The following is a 19,905-nucleotide window of genomic DNA, read 5'->3' on the forward strand; positions in this document are numbered from 1 at the left end:
GTGGGTCTTTTCTTCGCGTTCTCTGTCAGCAGCGTCAGTACTGACATGACCGTTGTTCTGGAATTGAACGCGGTATGAAATAAACGAACAATATCTGGTCTTCTTCAGGTGATTAACCACAACGATATAAGAATACTGAGTCTTGTAACTGTACCCCCAGTAACTACTGCCTTCCATAGTTGTTGTCTCATCACGTTTTGACTAACTAATCCTCTAGCCTACTTTGGGTAGGATTGAAACCGCTATCTTCAGACAACGCCTCTACCCACTGCGCCACATCCCCGTTATACTTGTTATTACATCAACAGATTCTGCATGTCAGCTAATTTGATTTGACCGTTTCACCAGTGTACCCTGATTGTGCTGAGATTTTAGAATCATTTGTCAGTCTTGAGGTTGGATGCGCGCTGACATTTCGAGACGAAAACACCACCGATTTGATTGTATGTGTCTCCTTCCGAGAACAAGAAAATACGGATAGAAGGCTTTTACATGTGGGAAGCTTAAGAGCTCCCTCAGAAAAGGCTCTTTATCATTGTGCCGCACTGCCACTTCTGGTCATCTGTAGTTGCTATACAATAATCTTCTTTTTCATAAATAAAGTAATACGCAAGGAGACTTTCGCTGAGAGTTTTCAAAGATGGTTCTATTTGAAGAAAATTACTCAGTCAAGAGAGACTAATACCATCTTAATAGTTATTTACTTCTAAATTTAACTTTCTAACTTAACAAAATGAGTGACTCACACGGACATAAATCAAAATACATTCACCTTAGATTTAAATTTTCCTACATTATTTGCGGTGTCTCTTTCACACAGATTCCACGGAGAGACTGATTGTAAATTTTTAATTTTCTCTAAGTTCGGAAAAAGTGACGTGATTCGTCATCGTTTGACTCTTGCTTAGTCTATCACCATCACCCTCGCCCTGCCTCAACTTTGCGTCATTTAGCTTTCATTCAACCGTGGGAATTATTCTGTTTTATAGATGTAGGTTATCATGCACTCAGTGTGACCCTTGTCAAAATTCGCACTATTACACTTAATCGCCACCGACGTACGGTCCCTAATATGTAACAGTAAAATCATTTATTGGTAAAAATATGAGGGTCGAGTTGGTTTAATCACTGAAAGACGGACACCTTTTTATATGGATATGTTTTTAATAATTTTGTACAATTTTGTTCAATAAGGAACAGAGTCTTGGGAATATTTTGTAAAAAAAATCAACATATTCTTTCAGACAATCAGAAGCGCAGAAAATATATGCCTTCGCAATATATATTTTTAAGTAATTATTTCAATCTCTCGCGCTTAACGCTGGTTGTCGATCGATTTCATACTTAATCCAAAAAGCCCCAGTTTAAGCATCAGTCTCCAGTTTCTTTTAGGTGGGAAACGAGAGTCATGGCAACATCGTAATTCCTGCTTCTTTCTATTTTGTCTTTAAATCATCAAACTCATTGGGCGATGACTTTTTTTTTTTTTTGAATAGAGAAGAATTGCTGATCGGGGGTCATTTGTTGCTTTGGTATGTGGAGATCAATCCTCTTCGTTACAAAATCCATTTTAGATGCGTCAATAGTTGTCTGTAGTGTTACATTGTGATTATTGGTTGTTTCGTTTTTTTTTTTTGTTTTTTTTTTTTGTTTTTTTTTTACAAAGGCGTCGGCACATATCGAGGCCACTCGAGGGTAAGGGTTAATGTGTGTACTGTAGTCATTGGGACAGTTGCGTAATAATCGTTCGTAAAAACAATTTGGTATAATTAGATCATTCACGAGGACGGCTCAACAAGAACTTGTTTACGTTGGACTTGAAGATAACGGTATTATAGTCAGCTGAAAAACAGACCAGCAGAACAGAGTTCCACAAGCAACCAGTTCTAGAATGTTATAATGTTCATGGGATCCATGTTTAAGTTTAAGCAATGATAGTGAGTAATAGCAATTTTGGCAAGACGAGTGTTTTATTTATTTTTTTTTGTTTTTTAACATGGAGGTCACCACTTATCAAGGCCCGGAGGCCACTCAGGGATAAGGGTTATTGCGTGTACAGTAATCAATGAGATAGTATTGTAGTAATCATTAGTATTGGAGATTTGATAGAGTGTCTTACTTAAGGGGGTGATTTGTCAGGAATTTGTTTATGTTGGACTTGAAGACATCCAAGTTGTAGTCAGGTGGGAAACAGGAAAACGGAAAAGAGTTCTACAGTTGTGCACTTCTCAGAAAGAAACTCTGCTCATGGAATCTACGTTTGGATTTAGGCACAGATAAAGAGTGGGGAAAATTATTGACAGTAGTTTCAGCCAGACGGGTGTTTCTCATGAAAGATTGGCGAGTGGGGCGAGAGATTGGAGCTCAGACGAGCATTTGCCATGCAAATAACGATAAAACAAAGACAGGCTCGCAACGTCTCTTCTGTGGGAGAGAGGCTGCAGGGAAGAGAAAAGGACATCCACCACTAAGCTACGAAGTCTATTTGTACTCTGTCAAGGCAGGATAGGCTGTTTTTAGCAGCTCCTGCCCTGATGTGGCAGCAGTACTCCATCCTTGGACGTACTTGGCTTTTATACAGATAGAGAATTGCATCACTAGTGAGATATCTTCTGGAGCGGTAGAAGGATCCCACCATTTTCCCAGCGTCCTTGGCAACAGACCTGGTGTACGTGTTCCATTTCAGATCAGGAGTAAAGGTCAAATCCAGAAGCTTGTCAAAACATGGAGCCTCCCCAAACGAAAGCCATCCATTTCAATTGATGCCAGATGGGGATCAGAGCATTGATGATGTAAAGATAGAAGCTTGGTTTTGGATGCATTAAAAGTGACCAGCCACCTTTTCCCCCACTGTACTACGCGCTCGAGATCAGAAGAGAGAGAATTAGAGAGAACTTTGTCATTTACGGCCTTTGATGTGTTGCCATAGATGGTCGTGTCATCAGCATAGATGTCAACGAATGATTTAATTATGTGTTTTGGGAGATCATTGATGTAGATCAGGAAGAGAGTTGGGTCCAGGATGGACCCCTGAGGGACTCCAGCATTAATACTGTGGGCCTCTAATTTCTGCCCATCAACCACTACTCTTATGAGCCTATTGGAGAGAAATGATTTAATGAATGAGAAAACATTTCCAGTGATACCGTAGCTGGACATTTTGTGAAGTATGCCCTTATGCCATACCTTATCAAAGGCCTTCGATATGTCAAGAGCAATTGCCCTGGAAAGGAAGCCTTTGCCAAAAGATTCACTAATCCTATGAGATATAACCGTTAGCACACCTGCTGTAGATCTTGCGGAGCGGAAACCATATTGCATGTTACTAAGAAGGTTGTTTCTGCTGAGGTGGTTGACTACTTCTTTATTTAATATGGATTCCAACAACTTACTCATGAAACACAGGAAACTTATTGGTCTGTACTGAGAGGGAGATGACTTTTCACCTGAATTCTTAAATACAGGGCATACTGATGAGGTTTTCCAGGGTGTTGGAAAGCACTTTTCCTTAAGGCAACACTTAAACAGTTTTGTAAGTATAGGGGCAAGTTCTGGTTAGAGCTTTTTCAGCACTATAACTAGAATGCCGTCAGGGCCAGTTGCTTTACTGGAATCAAGGTTCTTGATTAGCTTGGCGACCTCATACACAGATATTTGTATGTTTCATAGCGTGTTGTCTGTTATAGTAGGAAATACTGGGAGTTGATGGCCTTCGTCGCATAGGGTAGAATCAGCTGCAAAGTTCTTGGCAAATAGTCTGGCCTTGTCTGATGCTGACGAGATGACCTCAGGTCCATTGATGATGGTTGGGATAGAGCACACGCTTCTGTTCAGGATCCTGTTCGCTATTTGCCAAAACTGGTGGGTACCAAGCCACTGCTCAGCTACTTTGGAATTAATGAACTTATAGCTCTCTTGCATTTTTTATTACTCTTTTACAGTCTCAGTACATCTATTACGATAGTAGCTTTGGAAAAAGTGATTTCTGTGCGCGATGGCAGCAGCACATTCTGGAGAGAACCATGGCTGGCTGTTAGGTTTTTGTTGGAATTTTTTGGATGGTATGAATCGGTCTATGCGTACAATTAACTATTCGGTCAGGTCTGATACTATAGAGGACACATCCTTTTTAAACATGGAATGGAGAGGTAGATCAGATATGAATGTACGGAAGCTATCCCAGTCAGCCATAGAGTATTGATATACAGTATGGTGGAGAGGTACGTCTGGAGACTTATTACATTTCATTTTTATCTTAACTGCTACAACGGAGTAGTCGGAGGATCCCAGAGGAGATAGAACGGAACATGAACATAGCTCAGGGGAAGTTGTGAGGAAAGGGTCTAGAAGGCTTGCTTACTGACCGAGTGAGATCATAGGCAGTGGAAAAATCATGACAGAACCTCCTCTCGTCATCGGTCTTATTTGAGTGGGTCAGCCATTCCACGTTATGGACATTGAAGTCACCGCAAATGTGAATATTAGACGAAGGATGAGCAGACAGGGTGTGGTCAATTTTCTCAGTTATGCTTTTAAATATAGTAACCCCACTGTTGTAGGGGCGATAGAGGGCAAATATAAATGCAGTGGTGTAAGCTAGTGCGACCCAGAAGCACATATAAGGTAAATTAGGGTCTTCACTGGAGATATCCCTATCACATGGAAAGCCATTTTTAATGGACATGGCGATCTTGGGGTCAGATTTAGATGTTAAGTTAGAGTATCCTTTGATTATGAATTCGTCTAGGGAAGTGGTTGGCCCTATGCCAGTTTCACTTAGAAATAATATGTCCAGTTTCGTCTCCTGTAATTGTGTTTCAACCACTGGAAGGTTGGAACATAGACTCCTCATGTTGGAGAAGGAAACCTGATAGTAAGGGTCTACGTTGGAGGATGGGGTTCTAGGTTTATTCGTGTTTTTTGTTTTGTTTTTTTGGAGGGGGTGATTTGTCATGTTGAGGTTTTGGGCTTTGTGGAGCAGGTCGGCAGACTTGGTTGAAGCAGGACAGAAAGGGAAAGTAAGAGAAAAAAGACAAAAATGTTTTTTAGCACATAAGGTAAAGTCGTAACAATTACCCACTAGTATGGCATCGAGAGGCCCTACCAGAAACTACTGTATGGTCCAGAATTCATTCACCAAATAGCAATACAGCAGTCCCAGTACTTTGCGCCTGCTGATAGGACAGCCTCCTTAGTGGTTAATCCAAGGTTCGGGTCCCTGACTATCAGGTGGATGTCAGCCCAGATGAAACGTTTACCTCCAGCACCCTTACTAGTGACATGACCACAAGGATAGACATAGAAACAGAAATTTTCCGACATCTCAAGCTACTGTTCACAAAGTACTACCGACCTGGAAAGCAGCTTTTTCTTCACCCTTTGTCAGAAAAATCATCACTCATTGGAAATGGGGACTGAAGGACAAAAAAGGAGAAGCGAGAGTTACTGGAGCTGCCGATAACACATCCACATGCATTATCTATTCTCTATTTGTAAAGGGAGATCATAGATTGGAACTCAGTCGAACACTTGCAATGAAAATAGCAATAGAGCAGGGATAGGCTTGCAACGTCTCTTCTGTGGGGAAGAGGTTACAAAGAAGAGAAAAGGGCGTCGTCCACTAGATTACGAAGTCTGTTTTGAACACTGTAAAGGCAGGATAGGTTACTTCGAGCAGCTCCTGCCCAGATGTGGCAACATTCCGCATTATATCGGTTCAGCCACAATTCTGACCTGAATCCTGATGCACCAGGTCGCCTTTTCGACAGTATTTAGTTAGACATTGCAAATATATTACCATTTTTTCTACAATCCTCAACTTTTCTTTTAGAAACCCGTCAGCAATGAGAACTGGCCCACTCCTCCTTTTACCATATAATGCTCTCTTTCCCTCCATGCGCTTGCATTCGAGTATGTTGTATTTATCACTGTCAACCTATTCATATCGGTAACCTTTATCTTTGAGTGATCTTTGGTCTTGAATTGAAAGGCATAGACTTACAGAGGCATAAAAAAAGTAAATATAATATATTGAGACACTGCTACATGAATACATGAATTAAAATAACGCAAGTGGTATTCACTTCATGCTTATATGTCATATTTTTACCCGTCTGAACTGGACGTTGAATGAAGCCTGGTTTTATTTCTAGTGTGACTTTAGTGAGGTGTTTTTATAAAGGGATATCACTAATAACTGACTATTACAAAAGAAGATAACTTATAACGGACTATGACAGGTATGAAAGGACTTACAAACAAACTGTGGCAGATAGGCACATATTCATAATCATTTTTTTAGCTGTCTGAACTGGATGCTGTGAATTAGAGCCTCGCTTCTATTTTTGGTATGACAGCAGTAAGTTATAATAACTCAACCAACTATAAAAAAAAAAACACCTTATTAAACTTAATTAGTCATTTTTCCAAGTTGTGATTTTGTCATATATATTTTGCAGGATTATTTTGTCGCTATATATCTATATATCTATTAACGATGGGACGATTCCAATATTTTCCCGATTCCTATACAATTACCGATTCCATACTAAATTCCCGATTTCGATACAATTACTGATTCCGATTCTTTATAAATCTCTAAATATTTAACTATAAAGTTGTTATTGTTCCCGATTACCGCACAAACACATGCTAAGTTTGTATATATTTATTAAAACGTAAAGAACACACTTATGGGGATAATCTATAGATTATAGATTTACTGGTAGTTTAAAATCAATAAATATTTATTACTTTATTATTACGAATAACAGAGTAATATTTTGCTTTAAACAAAATAAAAAAAGTAATAATTAAAGGAATCGTTTTTGGCATCGAAAAATAGGCACAAATTTTTCGATTTCGATACTGATTGCCCCCAAACATCCCGATTTTCTGATCCCCGATTCTGATTAATTGTACCAGCACTAATATCTCTCTCCACCCCTCTCTCTATATATATGTGTGTGTGTGTGTGTGTGTGTGTGTGTGTGTGTGTGTGTGTGTGTGTGTGTGTGTGTGTGTGTGTGTGTGTGTGTGTGGTGTGCGCACGCGTGTGTGTGCACGTGCGTTTATGTATGTATGTGTGTGTGTCCTTGCCTCTACAAAATGTTAACGTATTATCTTTTTTTTTTTTGTCTTTCAACAGAAATTGTATGTAACGAATATAATTGCAAATATGGCGGAGTGTGCGATTTTGACTCGGAAGGACCATCTTGTATTTGCTATTTTGACTGCAAAAAGGAAAGTTCTTCCCCTGACCAGAAACCTGGCCATTCGGTGTGTGGTTCTGACGGTGTCCTCTACTCAAACAGCTGCTACATGAAAAAGACTTCATGCGTCCAACAAAGACGAATTGTACAAAAGCCACGTAGTTTTTGTAAGTGTTTGTTTTCATGTCTATTATTTCGTTCAAAAATAGTTAAAATGCTTTTGTATCCATTGTTTCGTACAAAAGTAATTAAAATTCTTTTTGTATCCATTGCTTAGTACAAAGTTAAATTTATTTCATATCCATTAGTTCGTACAAATTGACATTTATTTTTGTTTCTAGGTTTTGAATAAAAGTAGTTACATATATTTCTGTATCCATTGTTTCTTACAAAAATTTTAATAGTATTTTCATAGCTATCGTTTCGTATAAAAGTAGTTAATTTATTTTTGTTTCCATTGTTTCGTATAAAAATAGTTTCATGATTATTATTCCTTACTAAAGTAGTTACATATATTGCTAAAAGTGTACTTTAACTCGCTGGTGATATTTTTATAATTTTTGGAAGAACGATATTAGCGAAAAGAGAAGACAATCCAAAATTAATGGTTTTTTTTTTCTAAATATTCTTAACTGTTACAATTCTTAAAAATTATTTTATTTATTAAAGAATTTTTTTTTTAAACTTATGTAAAAAATACATTCTATTCATATTATAATATTCTAAACTGAATGTTATATTTTATTTGTGCATTATTTTTATTTTTTACGGCATAATCGCGTTAACACACCGGTTTTCGTCAGATTACCGAAGTTAAGCAACGTTGAGTCTGGTTAGTACCAGATGGGTGACCTTTTGGGAATTCTAGGCGCTGTATGTGCTCTCCACTTTTCTAGGCATTTGTTTCCAGTTGTCCTGTACATACACTTCACTCGCCACTGGTATTTAACAGTATCGACTCAGGAGAGGTATGGTTGGAGATTGCGCACCTCCTGCCACAAAAATTTCATGCGCAGGCACCCCTTCGTGGGTATCCATAGTCTGTCAAAGACTGAAGGAGCCTATATTTTTTATTTAAAAATATTTATTGCGAAATATAGAATGTTATATTTTATTTGTAAATTTTGAATATAATTTATTTTGAAATATTGTTGCTAAGGTTTTAATAAAATCACCAAAAATGATATGAACTTTTATTTTTGTAAAGAAAATATATTAACAAAATAAACCTAAATATATTCCTATTTGACTGTTGCGTTTTACATCTTTTTTTGTTAAATTTAAATAAATTTAATAAATGTTTCGGTATGATATGTTTTTGTTATTTTTTTTTTTTTTAATTGAAATAAATTTAATAAATGTTTCGGTAAGATATGTTTTTGTTATTTTTTTTTTAAATTGAAATAAATTTAATAAATGTTTCGGTAAGATATGTTTTTGTTATTTTTTTTTAACTTGTTTTTAATTACGATAAAATTTTTGTTTGAAAAATCGTTCAATTTTGGATTGTTCCCTCTTTTCCTTAGTATAACTCTTCCGAAAATGGAAACAAAATTAGTTTTGTTAGCTAAAATTCACTAGTGCCGAGATATTTTTCTTTTACTTGTTTCGTATCCAATGCGTCTATTTACTCTTAGCATTTAGCAATAAACATTATCTTTTAAATTTGAGTTTGTCTGTCGGAACTATGAAGACACTTTTATCATCCCAGGAATGGTGCATGACGCTGAGAGTTTGTTTAAAGTGAACCTAGTTTGCGCAGAGCCAGCCTCAATTCCTCGTCTAAACATACCTGATTCAGCGGCATGACAGGTCAAGAAGGCCAGATGAGATGCAAAGTTTCGATATCCTGGTAGATACAGCGCCGTGTATTACCAAATTGTCATCTATCTAGTACTAGCCAGACTCAACGTTGCTTAACTTTGATCTAATAAGAATCTGTGTTAACGTGATTGTGACGTATTTCTTTCAAATTACACGATTGGCGGACAGACAGACAGAGCTTGTTATAGAACCGCAAAGACGCATTTAATTATGATATTTGAAAATATATTCATTTTTGAATATTTATCCTCAGACAATTTTTAGCTTTGATACGTGTCGAAACCAAATCAATCAAAAAAAAAGGAATCAAAAACAAGTTATGTTTCTGGATTTTTTTTTTAGATAAGGATCGATTATTTGTATTATCTGGATTAGTCAAACAAGTGTTCTCATCTTGAGTGTTATTTTCATAACGTTTCGGTCTATATAACCTTTAACCTTCTTCAGATGTATCTTCGCAAACTCGGGAATCTTTCTGTCGAATTCAGAAATCTGCACGGAATTTTGAACGAAACCTTTTATTTAATCCGCGGAAGTAGCATGTTCTCGTTTCATCAACCATGACTGCGTAGAAGTCCAAAGTAATCCGCAATTGCATTTTGCGGATCCGTGAAGCTTATAAACCTATGCAAAAACGTTAATAAATTTAGTAGTAAATGTTTTTAAATCTATCCATAAATTTTTTGAATCTAGCCATAAATGTGTTAAATCTAGCCATAAATGTTTTGAATCTAGCCAGAAATGTTTTAAATGTAGGCAGAAATGTTTTAAATGTAGCCATAAATGTTTTAAATGTAGCCATAAATGTTTATAAGCGTTTTATAAACATATCAATATTTGTTTTATATTACTTAACCATAGATGCAATTGGATACTTAAACAATGTTCTTTTTGTTTGTTTTCACAGGTGTTAAACAAAAGCAAACGAAGGAGAATCATACTAATCAAGGTAAGTAATGCTGGGGCGAATTCCAGAATAATTAATTTCCTTATCATTATTTATATGCATATGCATACTTTAATACCTACTAGACACTATCCTCGAGTGTCTATGGTCTGTACAGGGGTTTGCCAGAATAACCTGGCATGAGGATACTTTCCCTAGAAATAAACCCTGACTAAATATTCATCATTACATAGTTTCGCAGCCCAAATAAGATCTCCTCATTATGGCTAACTTACATTAGCTATTACGAGAAATGGCGCACCTTCTCCAAATGTTACCTCAAGTAAGAGCACGAAGCTGGATACTCCACCAGACTAGATAAATTCTTGTCCTGGAATCCAGTAAGACCAAGAGACCAAAATAAAACATATACCACAAGATATGAAAATGTTTAATTGGAGAGACGAAAATTATGTTCTCAATTTCTTTACTAATTCAGTGTTTGAGAGATAAAATCTTTAAATATATATAATGTTAAAAGTCCACGTATGCTTCTAGGATAGTGATTTAAAGATTATGAGGGATTTTTGAAGCATGAAAAACGATGTTACTTTTTGTATTTAATATTGTTTACATTTTAAGCCGGTCCTCCGCTCTTAGTCACAAAAAGTATCGAAATGAAAGTGTTATTTTCCTGCTTGAAATCTTGTTAGCCAATGAAACAGAAAACCAATCCCCAGAATTGTGGTGGTTTCACAATTTTCGTCTGGGGTCACCTCTGATCTTTAAGGCGCCTCTCTATCCTTTTCTATTCAAAGACGACCCTCGTTATATAACACTATTTCAAACTGAAACGTGATGGATGGACGGACCGATTGGCGGACGGGGGTGACAAAGTTTGTGATAAAGATAGGTGGACGCATAAAAACGCGTCCGGATAAGATATACGTCTAGAGGAATCCAAGTATATTTTTTTTTAGTTCTTTTCCCGCCAACGACTATTTTCGTCGTTGCGAATGCTCTTCAATTAGCGTAATAGAATAATGGTGAGTGATGTCTTCGCACGTCCAATTTGTTTGGCGCCTTTTGTTCATTTGATTGTATGTTTCAACTGCGCGATGTACGGATGAGATGATTAGCTTTTCCGGTATCTAATTAGTTCCATACATATATATATATATATATATATATATATATATATATATATATATATATATATATATATATATATATATATATATATATATATATATATATAGTAATGAAATCAAAGGGATGTGGTGTTTACCTGATATACGAAATGGTAAACTTCAAACCATTATGACAGTATTTATATATATATAATTTAAAAAGAGTAGAGCTTATTATAAGAGAAAGAAAATTAAAACTGTAAGTTGAACTTTACAATAAAAATTTATTGTTCGACTGAATACTCCAAAAAAAAATTTACAAAGTCCTTATTCCGCGGAGTTTCAAAGAATGCTATTCTTGTTATTGTTCTCATCAGAAGACATAAAGAAATCAGCAAATTATATTTGTAGCGATGCTAGAATTTGCTAGTTATGGCATTAAGTGAAACCGCAATTTATTGCAGTTATAAATTGCCAAGAAAAGAAGTGAAAAATATTGGATATGTAAAAGAATATAAAAACAACCCGCGCATAATATTACAGCTTGCATGAAAATTATCTTTTTCTAAATAAGCCGACGAGGAATGTTGACATGCTGCTTTTCTTTTTTTTTTTGTATTGCTCGATCCCATTTGACTGGACGTCGACTTCTCTTTGGGTTACTGCACTGTCCGAAAAAAAAAAACAATTTTCATTATTTCAGCTGTTTTGAAAGCTTTCCAATATGTTTATATGCATCGTCACGCTGGACTTAATTTTGGACTCCATTCTCTCTAAAGAACTATTTTTCCATTTCGGATCAACTTGAGAGAATTTTCATGCAATCTGAAATATTATGCGCGGTTTGTTTTTATGGACGACGAGATTGGGAGAACTCAATGTGACGGCGATCATCTGGAAAGATGTTGCAATCATAATATATATATATATATATATATATATAGAGAGAGAGAGAGAGAGAGAGAAAGAGAGAGAGACAGACAGAGACAGAGACAGAGAGACAGAGAAACAGAAAGAGAGAGAGACCTATACAATTAAAGAAAGATTTTGTTTGTGTTTAAAAGAAAGTTTTGAATGAAATGTTGATTATTTTAAGTAAATGTTTCAAGTATTTCAAGTAACGAATATTGTGATATATTATATGTATTCTTTATTACATTCATCCAGAAGAATCGTACAATTAAGGCGAAACGTTCAAGAACATATAACTTGGCTTGTTTCTTTTTTATCTCTCTCTCTCTCTCTCTCTCTATATATATATATATATATATATATATATATATATATATATATTCATGCATATATACATATATAAATACACACACACACACACACACATATATATATATATATATATATATATATATATATATATATAGGTATACATATATAAATACACACATATCGCTTGCAACAATAATTTCACGCTTGGGATTATAATGTGTCAGAAACAAGTCAGACGTTAAAGTCTCTTTAATTTTCCGAAATGCTTCTTCGCACTCTTGCGTCCACACCCATTTTTTGTCTTTCCTTAACAGTTCATTTAAAGGCGACCTTAGTTTCTGCATATTTGGCACAAATACCTTGTAGTAATTTGCCAAACCTAAGAAACTTTGTAAAGACGCAATATTTTCTGGAGCAGGCATATTCTTTATTGCACTCAATCTATCTGGATCCGGCCTTCTTCCATGTTTATCGATGACTTTCCCAAAGTATTTTATTTTCTCCATGAAAAAATGTACATTTTTCCTGTTTTACTTTAAATCTATAATCCTGGATCCTTTTGAATACTTGGTTTACATGAGTTTTGTGTTGTTCTTTGATAGCGCTTTTCATTAACACATCGTCCAGGTACCCTACTCCGAAATCTAACCCATTTAACATAATGTCCATAATTTGCTGAAAAATCGCAGGGACGACTTTGACCCCAAAAGGAAGTCTGTTAAACTTGTACAATCCCTTATGGGTATTAATACATAGCAGCTTTGAACACTCCTCATCGACTGGAACTTGTAAGTACGCGTCACTGAGGTCGATTTTAGAAAAATATTTCCCTCCACTCAGTTTTGCAAATATCTCTTCAGGGCTCGGAAGAGAATAATGGTGATCTTGTAATGCCCTGTTTAAGCCTGTCGCGAAGTCAGCGCAAACCCGAATCTCCTTACTCTTCTTTTTTATGTAAACCGTTGGTGCAGCCCACTCACTGTGATCAATTTTTCCGATGACACCCATGTTTTCGAGTCTTTTTAATTCACCGTCTATTTTTTCTTTCTGAATACTGGCTGTTCATTTACTTTTACGTCAAATTTTGCTACCGCTTTTGTACTCCGTCCCAACCCGCCTGAAAATACGTCTGGGAAATTCTCTTTTAACTTCCTCTTAAGTTTTTCTGCCTCTACATTCGAATCCTCAACCTTTTAGTAAAATGAGCTTAAAGGCAGATCCCATAGTCTGAACTTTTCGAACAGATCAGTTCCAAAGAGGTTGTTTGATTTTCGCATGACAAAAATTCTTGCTTTTTTGGCCCTGTTCTGGGAAAAATATTTGTCAATAATTCTCCTTCGAAGGTAATTTTTTCGCTACTGACGCTTCTCGCCATTTTATGTGATTCAATCATAGTGGGTCTCCCAAGCCTCTTCCATGTCTGTACATTAATAATGAAAATCTCAGACCCACTATCAAGCTGTAGCCTTACTTTCTTTTTAAACATTTTGATCTGTACATATTTCCGGATATTTTGTTCCTCAGGTTCAATTTTCGTAAGTTTAATGGATGTCTTTCTACCAGATTTTTTTCTACAATGCGATGCTTTATGCCCTTTCTGGTGGCAGTTGTCACATTGTTTGAATTTGTAGGGACACTCATTGTACCAATGTTTATTTCCACACCTCCAACATGGTCCAGGTGGATCTTTTCCCTGTTTATTTCTCTGATTATTTTTTGAAGTCAAATTTTTCTTTTGATGGATCTTTTTAATATGCGACACTCCGCTTTCCTCTATGTCACGAATGTCTTGTTTTAACGCAATAACCCGTTCACATCTTCCGCTAAGTTTTGTAGTTTTAAATTTGGTTCATTTTCGAGTTTATTTAAAACACGACGCTTGATTTCAGCGTCTTTATTTAAGACCAGCCCTTGCATAAATATTAAACATTTAAAATTATTTGATGATAATTCCTCCAGTTTAAAATCGTCGCAATGCTTGTTCACTATACTTGCATAAGTAGTGTAGTCGTCTTCCTCTTTTCTAGTAAAATTCATACATTTACATCGCCTATGGAAAAGAGACGTTTTTGCAGAAAACAGTTCTGTAAGTAGCTTATCTGTTTCTTGGAAGTTCAACTCACTGGTCTTTTTTGGGGGAATAAAATTCACGAACTTTGTATGTTGTTCCCAATTTCCTTAGCAAAAGCCTAACTTTTTTTGCGTCTGATCAGGTACTACAATCCGATATAAAATAAATATCCTCATATCGTCTACTGTACTGGACGAAAGTGACATCGTCTTCTGGATTATAATTGAAATTTTCAATAGCGGCCCACACAGTTGTTTGAGAAAATGCGTTATGATTATCGTCCGCTTTAGTTAACTGTGTCGCCTCCAGAATTTTTCTTGGTTCCTCTTGTGTTTTCATCAATATTTCATCGAAGCGTTTCTGTTATTGAAGCATTTTTTGTTCAAATGATTGTTTAAATCTCTCTTCTCTTTCTCCTTGTTGAATTTGCTGCTTTTGCAACGCGAGATTTTGCTCTGCCTAGCATGGATTTCGCATGGATCATACGAATTCAGTTTACAATTTACGCTTGTGTTAAATAAATATTCCTTAGTAAAAAAAAAATCAATCAAGTTTTCTTTCCCAATTCTTTTGTTTGAATAACAACAGTTTAGCAGTCCTTTTGTTACTGAATTTGTTGAACGTTCTATTTCTAGTCTTACTAGAAACAATCCAGCGAAATAACATTTGTTTAATATATTTTTTAATTTGCACGCGTTTTTACGTAGCAAAAATAAAATCCGTCGCTTTAAATATCCGACGAATTCGTATGGGAAACTTTTAGGTTTTTGGAGTTTTTTTTTTTTTTTTACCCTCTTTGCCTTTTGTAAAAAATAACTTGATTCTTGACGTGTTTGCTAATTACAAATGACGTACGTGAATAATTATTTTTCACGGTCTGTCTCTTTCTCTTGACAAAGTCAAGCGTGTTTTTTTTTGTTGTTGTTTTTTTCAAATCCCAGATGTTATCGAAATAACGATAAGCTTACACGGTATTTGCTAGTTGGTTTTGGACGTTTAACTTTGCAGAAGAAATTCTTACCGTAGGAAAAATAGCTTCTGGTGAAAAAATGAACCCTTTTTCCCTTTCTAAAACACTTGGTAAGTGTGTTCAATTATGAAATAATTAACAATATTCGCGTTTTCCGCTGTAGATTTTGGTAGCAAGTTTTTTCCCGTCGCCAAATTACTATTGTTGTAATTAATTTGCTGTTAATCCTTGCGTATCCAAATATCTGTTGAAATGACGAAGGTGTTATGCCGTAAAGATTTTACGAATCTCCAATCACTTTTGATGATTGTCTGTAGTGACGATCGTTTCGATTCCTTGTCGCCAATCTGTTGTGTCGTGGAACAACAATGAAAATAAGAACAATCAAGTCGAAGTTCGGTTAAGGAACAAGGATATTAACAATAATGTACAAAGATAGGAAAGTGTGTATATCTGCTGGGCACTCGGCTAGCAGTTGAAGTGCAGTCGCATCTCTCGCACCGGTGTTGGGATTACTAGCGCTATTTATAGTGCTAATCGGTGTAAATTCCTCTGTTCAAGGAAGGGCGGTATAACAATAATAATATATACGAAATCTGTAAGAATTAAAATATCATATTTAAGCGTACTTTACGACTGGGCTTTGCCGGGCGTTCGTTCTAACTTAGATAAATACTTTTGCAGTTTTAACAAAAAAGCTACAAAAATGTCAGAGTCTCCATTTACACTGAACATCTACAGAATGCCAACATCAATATATTACATATGAATGAGTCCCCTGTGGAATTTCCACGGGTCCCGCTAGTTATAATACATTTTTTCATTTTATTGACCTAATCGATGATCGTCCTTTATGACCAGAGATGGAATCGAAGAAAATTTATAATCGTGTTTTTTGATTCCTTCAACTTTTTAACATATTTGAATGTTCTACCTCTTAACATATCGGTTTCTATAACACACAAACGTTGACTCATTTATAGCGAGAGAATAAGAGAATAGATTCGTATTATTTGGAATCTTCGGACTACTGTTCCCATCTTGAGTGTGATTTTCACAACGTTTCGGTAGATGTGAACTTCGATCTTCTTCAGATGTATCTTCGGGAATGTCTCTGTAGAACTCGGGAATATAGACGAAATTTCGAATGAAATTCTTTATGTACTTGACGGAGTAGCATGTTCTTGTTTCGTCAGCCATGACTAGATAGAGGTCCAAAGTAATTCGCAACTGTATTTTTCTGTCCCTCATTGAACCTTACACCTTCAGGAGAATATCATTGTCGCAATTGATTTTTCCAAATAATCTAACCACTGTGCCACTAGTCTTTGCGGATAAGTTCGATAGAAATATTCCCAAGTTCGACAAGATACACCTGAAGAAGGTCGGGGTTACATCGACCGAAACGTTGTGAAAATGACACTTAAGATGAGAGAATGTAGTCTAATCAATCCAAACAAAATAAACTAGCAGAACCCGGGAAAATTCCACGATAGCTGAAAGTTTTTAAAACATTATTTATGATAAAATAAAAAAATATAAAATAAAAAAAATATAAAATGAATAAAATATAAAATAAAAATATGAAATAAAAAGAATATAAACTAAAAAATATAAAATAAAAAAATATAAAATGAATGAAATCTAAAATAAAAATATAAAATAAAAAGAATATAAAATAAAAAATATAAAATAAAATAAATATAAAATAAAAAAATATAAAATAAAAAATATATAATTCAAAATATAAGATAAAAATATAAAATGAATAAAATACAAAATAATAAAATATAAAATAAAAAATATAAAATAAAAAATATAAAATAAAAAATATAAGATAAAAAATATAAAATATAAAATGAATAAAATATAAAATAAAAAATATAAATAAAAATATAAAATAGTAAAATATAAACTAAAAAATATAAAATAAACAATATAAAATGAATAAAATATAAAATAAAAAATATAAAATAAAAAATATAAAATAAAACATAAAATAAAAAATATAAAATAAAAAAATATAAAATAAAAAGAATATAAACTAAAAAATATAAAATAAAAAATATAAAATAAAAAATATGAAATAAAAAATATAAAATAAAAACTACAAAGTAAAAAGAATATAAACTAAAAAATATAAACTAAAAAATATAAAATAAATAAATATAAAATAAAAAAATATAAAATCAAAAATATAAATTAGAAAATATATTATAAAAATATAAACTAATAAAATATAAAATAAAAAAATATAAAATAAAAAATATAAAATAAAAAATATATAAAATAAAAAGAATATAAACTAAAAAATATAAAATATTAAATAAAAAATATTTTTAAAAACATATAAAATGAATAAAATGTAAAATAAAAAATATAAAATAAAAAATATATAAAATAAAAAAATAAAAAATAAAATAAATATAAAATGAATATAATATAAAATGAATAAAATATAAAATAAAAAATATAAAATAATAAAATATAAAATAAAAATATATAAAATAATAAAATATAAGATAAGAAATATAAGATAAAAAAATATAAGTTAAAAAATATAAAATATAAAGTAAAATAAATCTAAAATAAAAAAATATAAAATGAATAAAATATAAAATGAATAAAATATAAAATAAAAAGCATATAAAATAAGATATAAAATAAAAAATATAAATGAATAAAATATAAAATAAAAAATATAGAATAAAAAATATGAAATAGAAAATATAAAATAAAAAATATAAGATAAAAAATATAAGATAAAAAATACAAAATTAATAAAATATAAAATAAAAAAATAGAAAATAGAAAATAAAAATATAAAATAAAAAAATATAAAATAAAAAAATATAAAATAAAAAATATTAGATAAAAAATATAAAATAAAAAAATATAAAATAAAAAAATATAAAATAATAAAATATAAAATGACAAATATGAAATAAAAAATATAAAATAAAAAATTTAAAATAAAAAATATAAGATGAAAAATATAAAATAAAAAATATAAAATGAATAAAATATAAAATAAAAATATAAAATAAAAAATTTGAAATAAAAAATATAAGATGAAAAATATAAAATAAAAAATATAAAATGAATAAAATATAAAATAAAAAATATAAAATAAAAAATATAAAATATAAAATGAATAAAATATAAAATGAATAAAATATAAAATAAAAAGAATATAAAATAAAAAATATAAAATAAAAAAATAAAAAATACAAAATAATAAAATATAAAATAAAAAGAATATAAAATAAAAAATATAAAATAAAAAAATAAAAAATACAACATAATAAAATATAAAATAAAAAATATAAAATGAATAAAATATAAACTAAAAAATATAAGATAAAAAAATATAAAATGAATAAAATATAAAACAAAAAATATAAAATAAAAAATACAAAATAAAAAATATGAAAAATATTAAATAAAAAATATAAAGTAAAAAAATTACGAAGAATTTAAAACAATTTGTTAGCAAATTCTATTGTTACCTTTTAAAGCTAAAAAGAATTTATTTAAAAAAAATTAGATTTTTTATGAAATTCAACATACAACATATTTTTTTGCTTTGTGTTTTTTTTTCTTCATAATTTTTAAATAGAAATTATAAAGAAACAGATGTCAATTCACTTGCACTTTTTTAATTCTCAAAAGAAACTATGATTTTAAAAAATTACAGTCTCCTTTCAACATTACTTTTTTAATTATAAAATGAAATAGCCAATTTGAAAGCGTAAAGCCATTTTTTATTTTTTGAGATGAGATGGTTTAAATGATTTTTTGTTTTTAACTGATAAAGAACGACTATAAGGAGGATAATTCGCTTCTCATTAATTAATGTTTGCAATGATGATGTTTTTTGTGACACTGGACGTACGAACAAGTTTATTAATATTTAGATAACCAATCCTCATCTCAAAAATTCAGAAACGTAAGAGAATAGATGTTTATATGTTTGGGTGAAATTAATAAATATTCGTATAGCGTGAAATATAGGTGTGAGCTTCTAATTTTGAAGTTAATTTCTAAAATAACTTTCTATAATTTCTTCTTTTAAGTCTTGCTATTGATGATAGGCGGTCAGTTCGGCAAGGTTGGGTGGGAGGCAGATTTTGAAGCGTAAAATCTAATTAGTCAATTCCAATTATCTTCTGAAAGCTCGACGAATAACACAACAATGGATTTATCATTTTCTTCTTTTTTTTTAGGCATTCTTTAATTGGACGAATGTCGGTCTTACATTCCTTCGTTTTCTACATCCCCATCGCTATGGATACATTTGTGCTTCCTATTATTTAACATGGCTAAAACATGCGTCTTTACAGCTCTCGGGGAAGCTTCGTCTGTCCATCCGGTTATGTTTCCGTTTGTTAAATCGTAGAGATCCTACGCCAATAAGTAGCTAGTGTGAATTTTGATAAGGGTCGCCTTAAGTGCATGTTAGGGTGACAGGACCTGCAATAAAAGTGGCAGCACGTATAAACATTCCGCATGTATGTATAAAGACTTTATTTTATTTGGTATATTGATCGCTCATCAATGAAAACGTAACAGGTTTAAAGCGGCGTTTT

At 32.5% G+C, this 19,905-nt stretch overlaps 1 protein-coding gene across 2 annotated transcripts in view; it reads left to right on the forward strand.

Moving 5' to 3' along the window:
• LOC145265480 (uncharacterized) overlaps positions 1 to 19,905 on the forward strand; it is a 676,373-nt gene that overhangs the window by 597,022 nt on the left and 59,446 nt on the right. For both annotated transcript variants that reach the window (XM_080121353.1, XM_080121354.1), the window contains 2 exons: positions 7,148 to 7,378; positions 9,943 to 9,984. In XM_080121353.1, the coding sequence (XP_079977479.1) occupies positions 7,148 to 7,378; positions 9,943 to 9,984 (273 nt within the window). The remainder of the gene's footprint in view (positions 1 to 7,147; positions 7,379 to 9,942; positions 9,985 to 19,905) is intronic.

Source organism: Euprymna scolopes, chromosome 40 (genome assembly GCF_053919585.1).
Source record: "Euprymna scolopes isolate OS-2025 chromosome 40, ASM5391958v1, whole genome shotgun sequence".
Taxonomy (NCBI): domain Eukaryota; kingdom Metazoa; phylum Mollusca; class Cephalopoda; order Sepiida; family Sepiolidae; genus Euprymna; species Euprymna scolopes.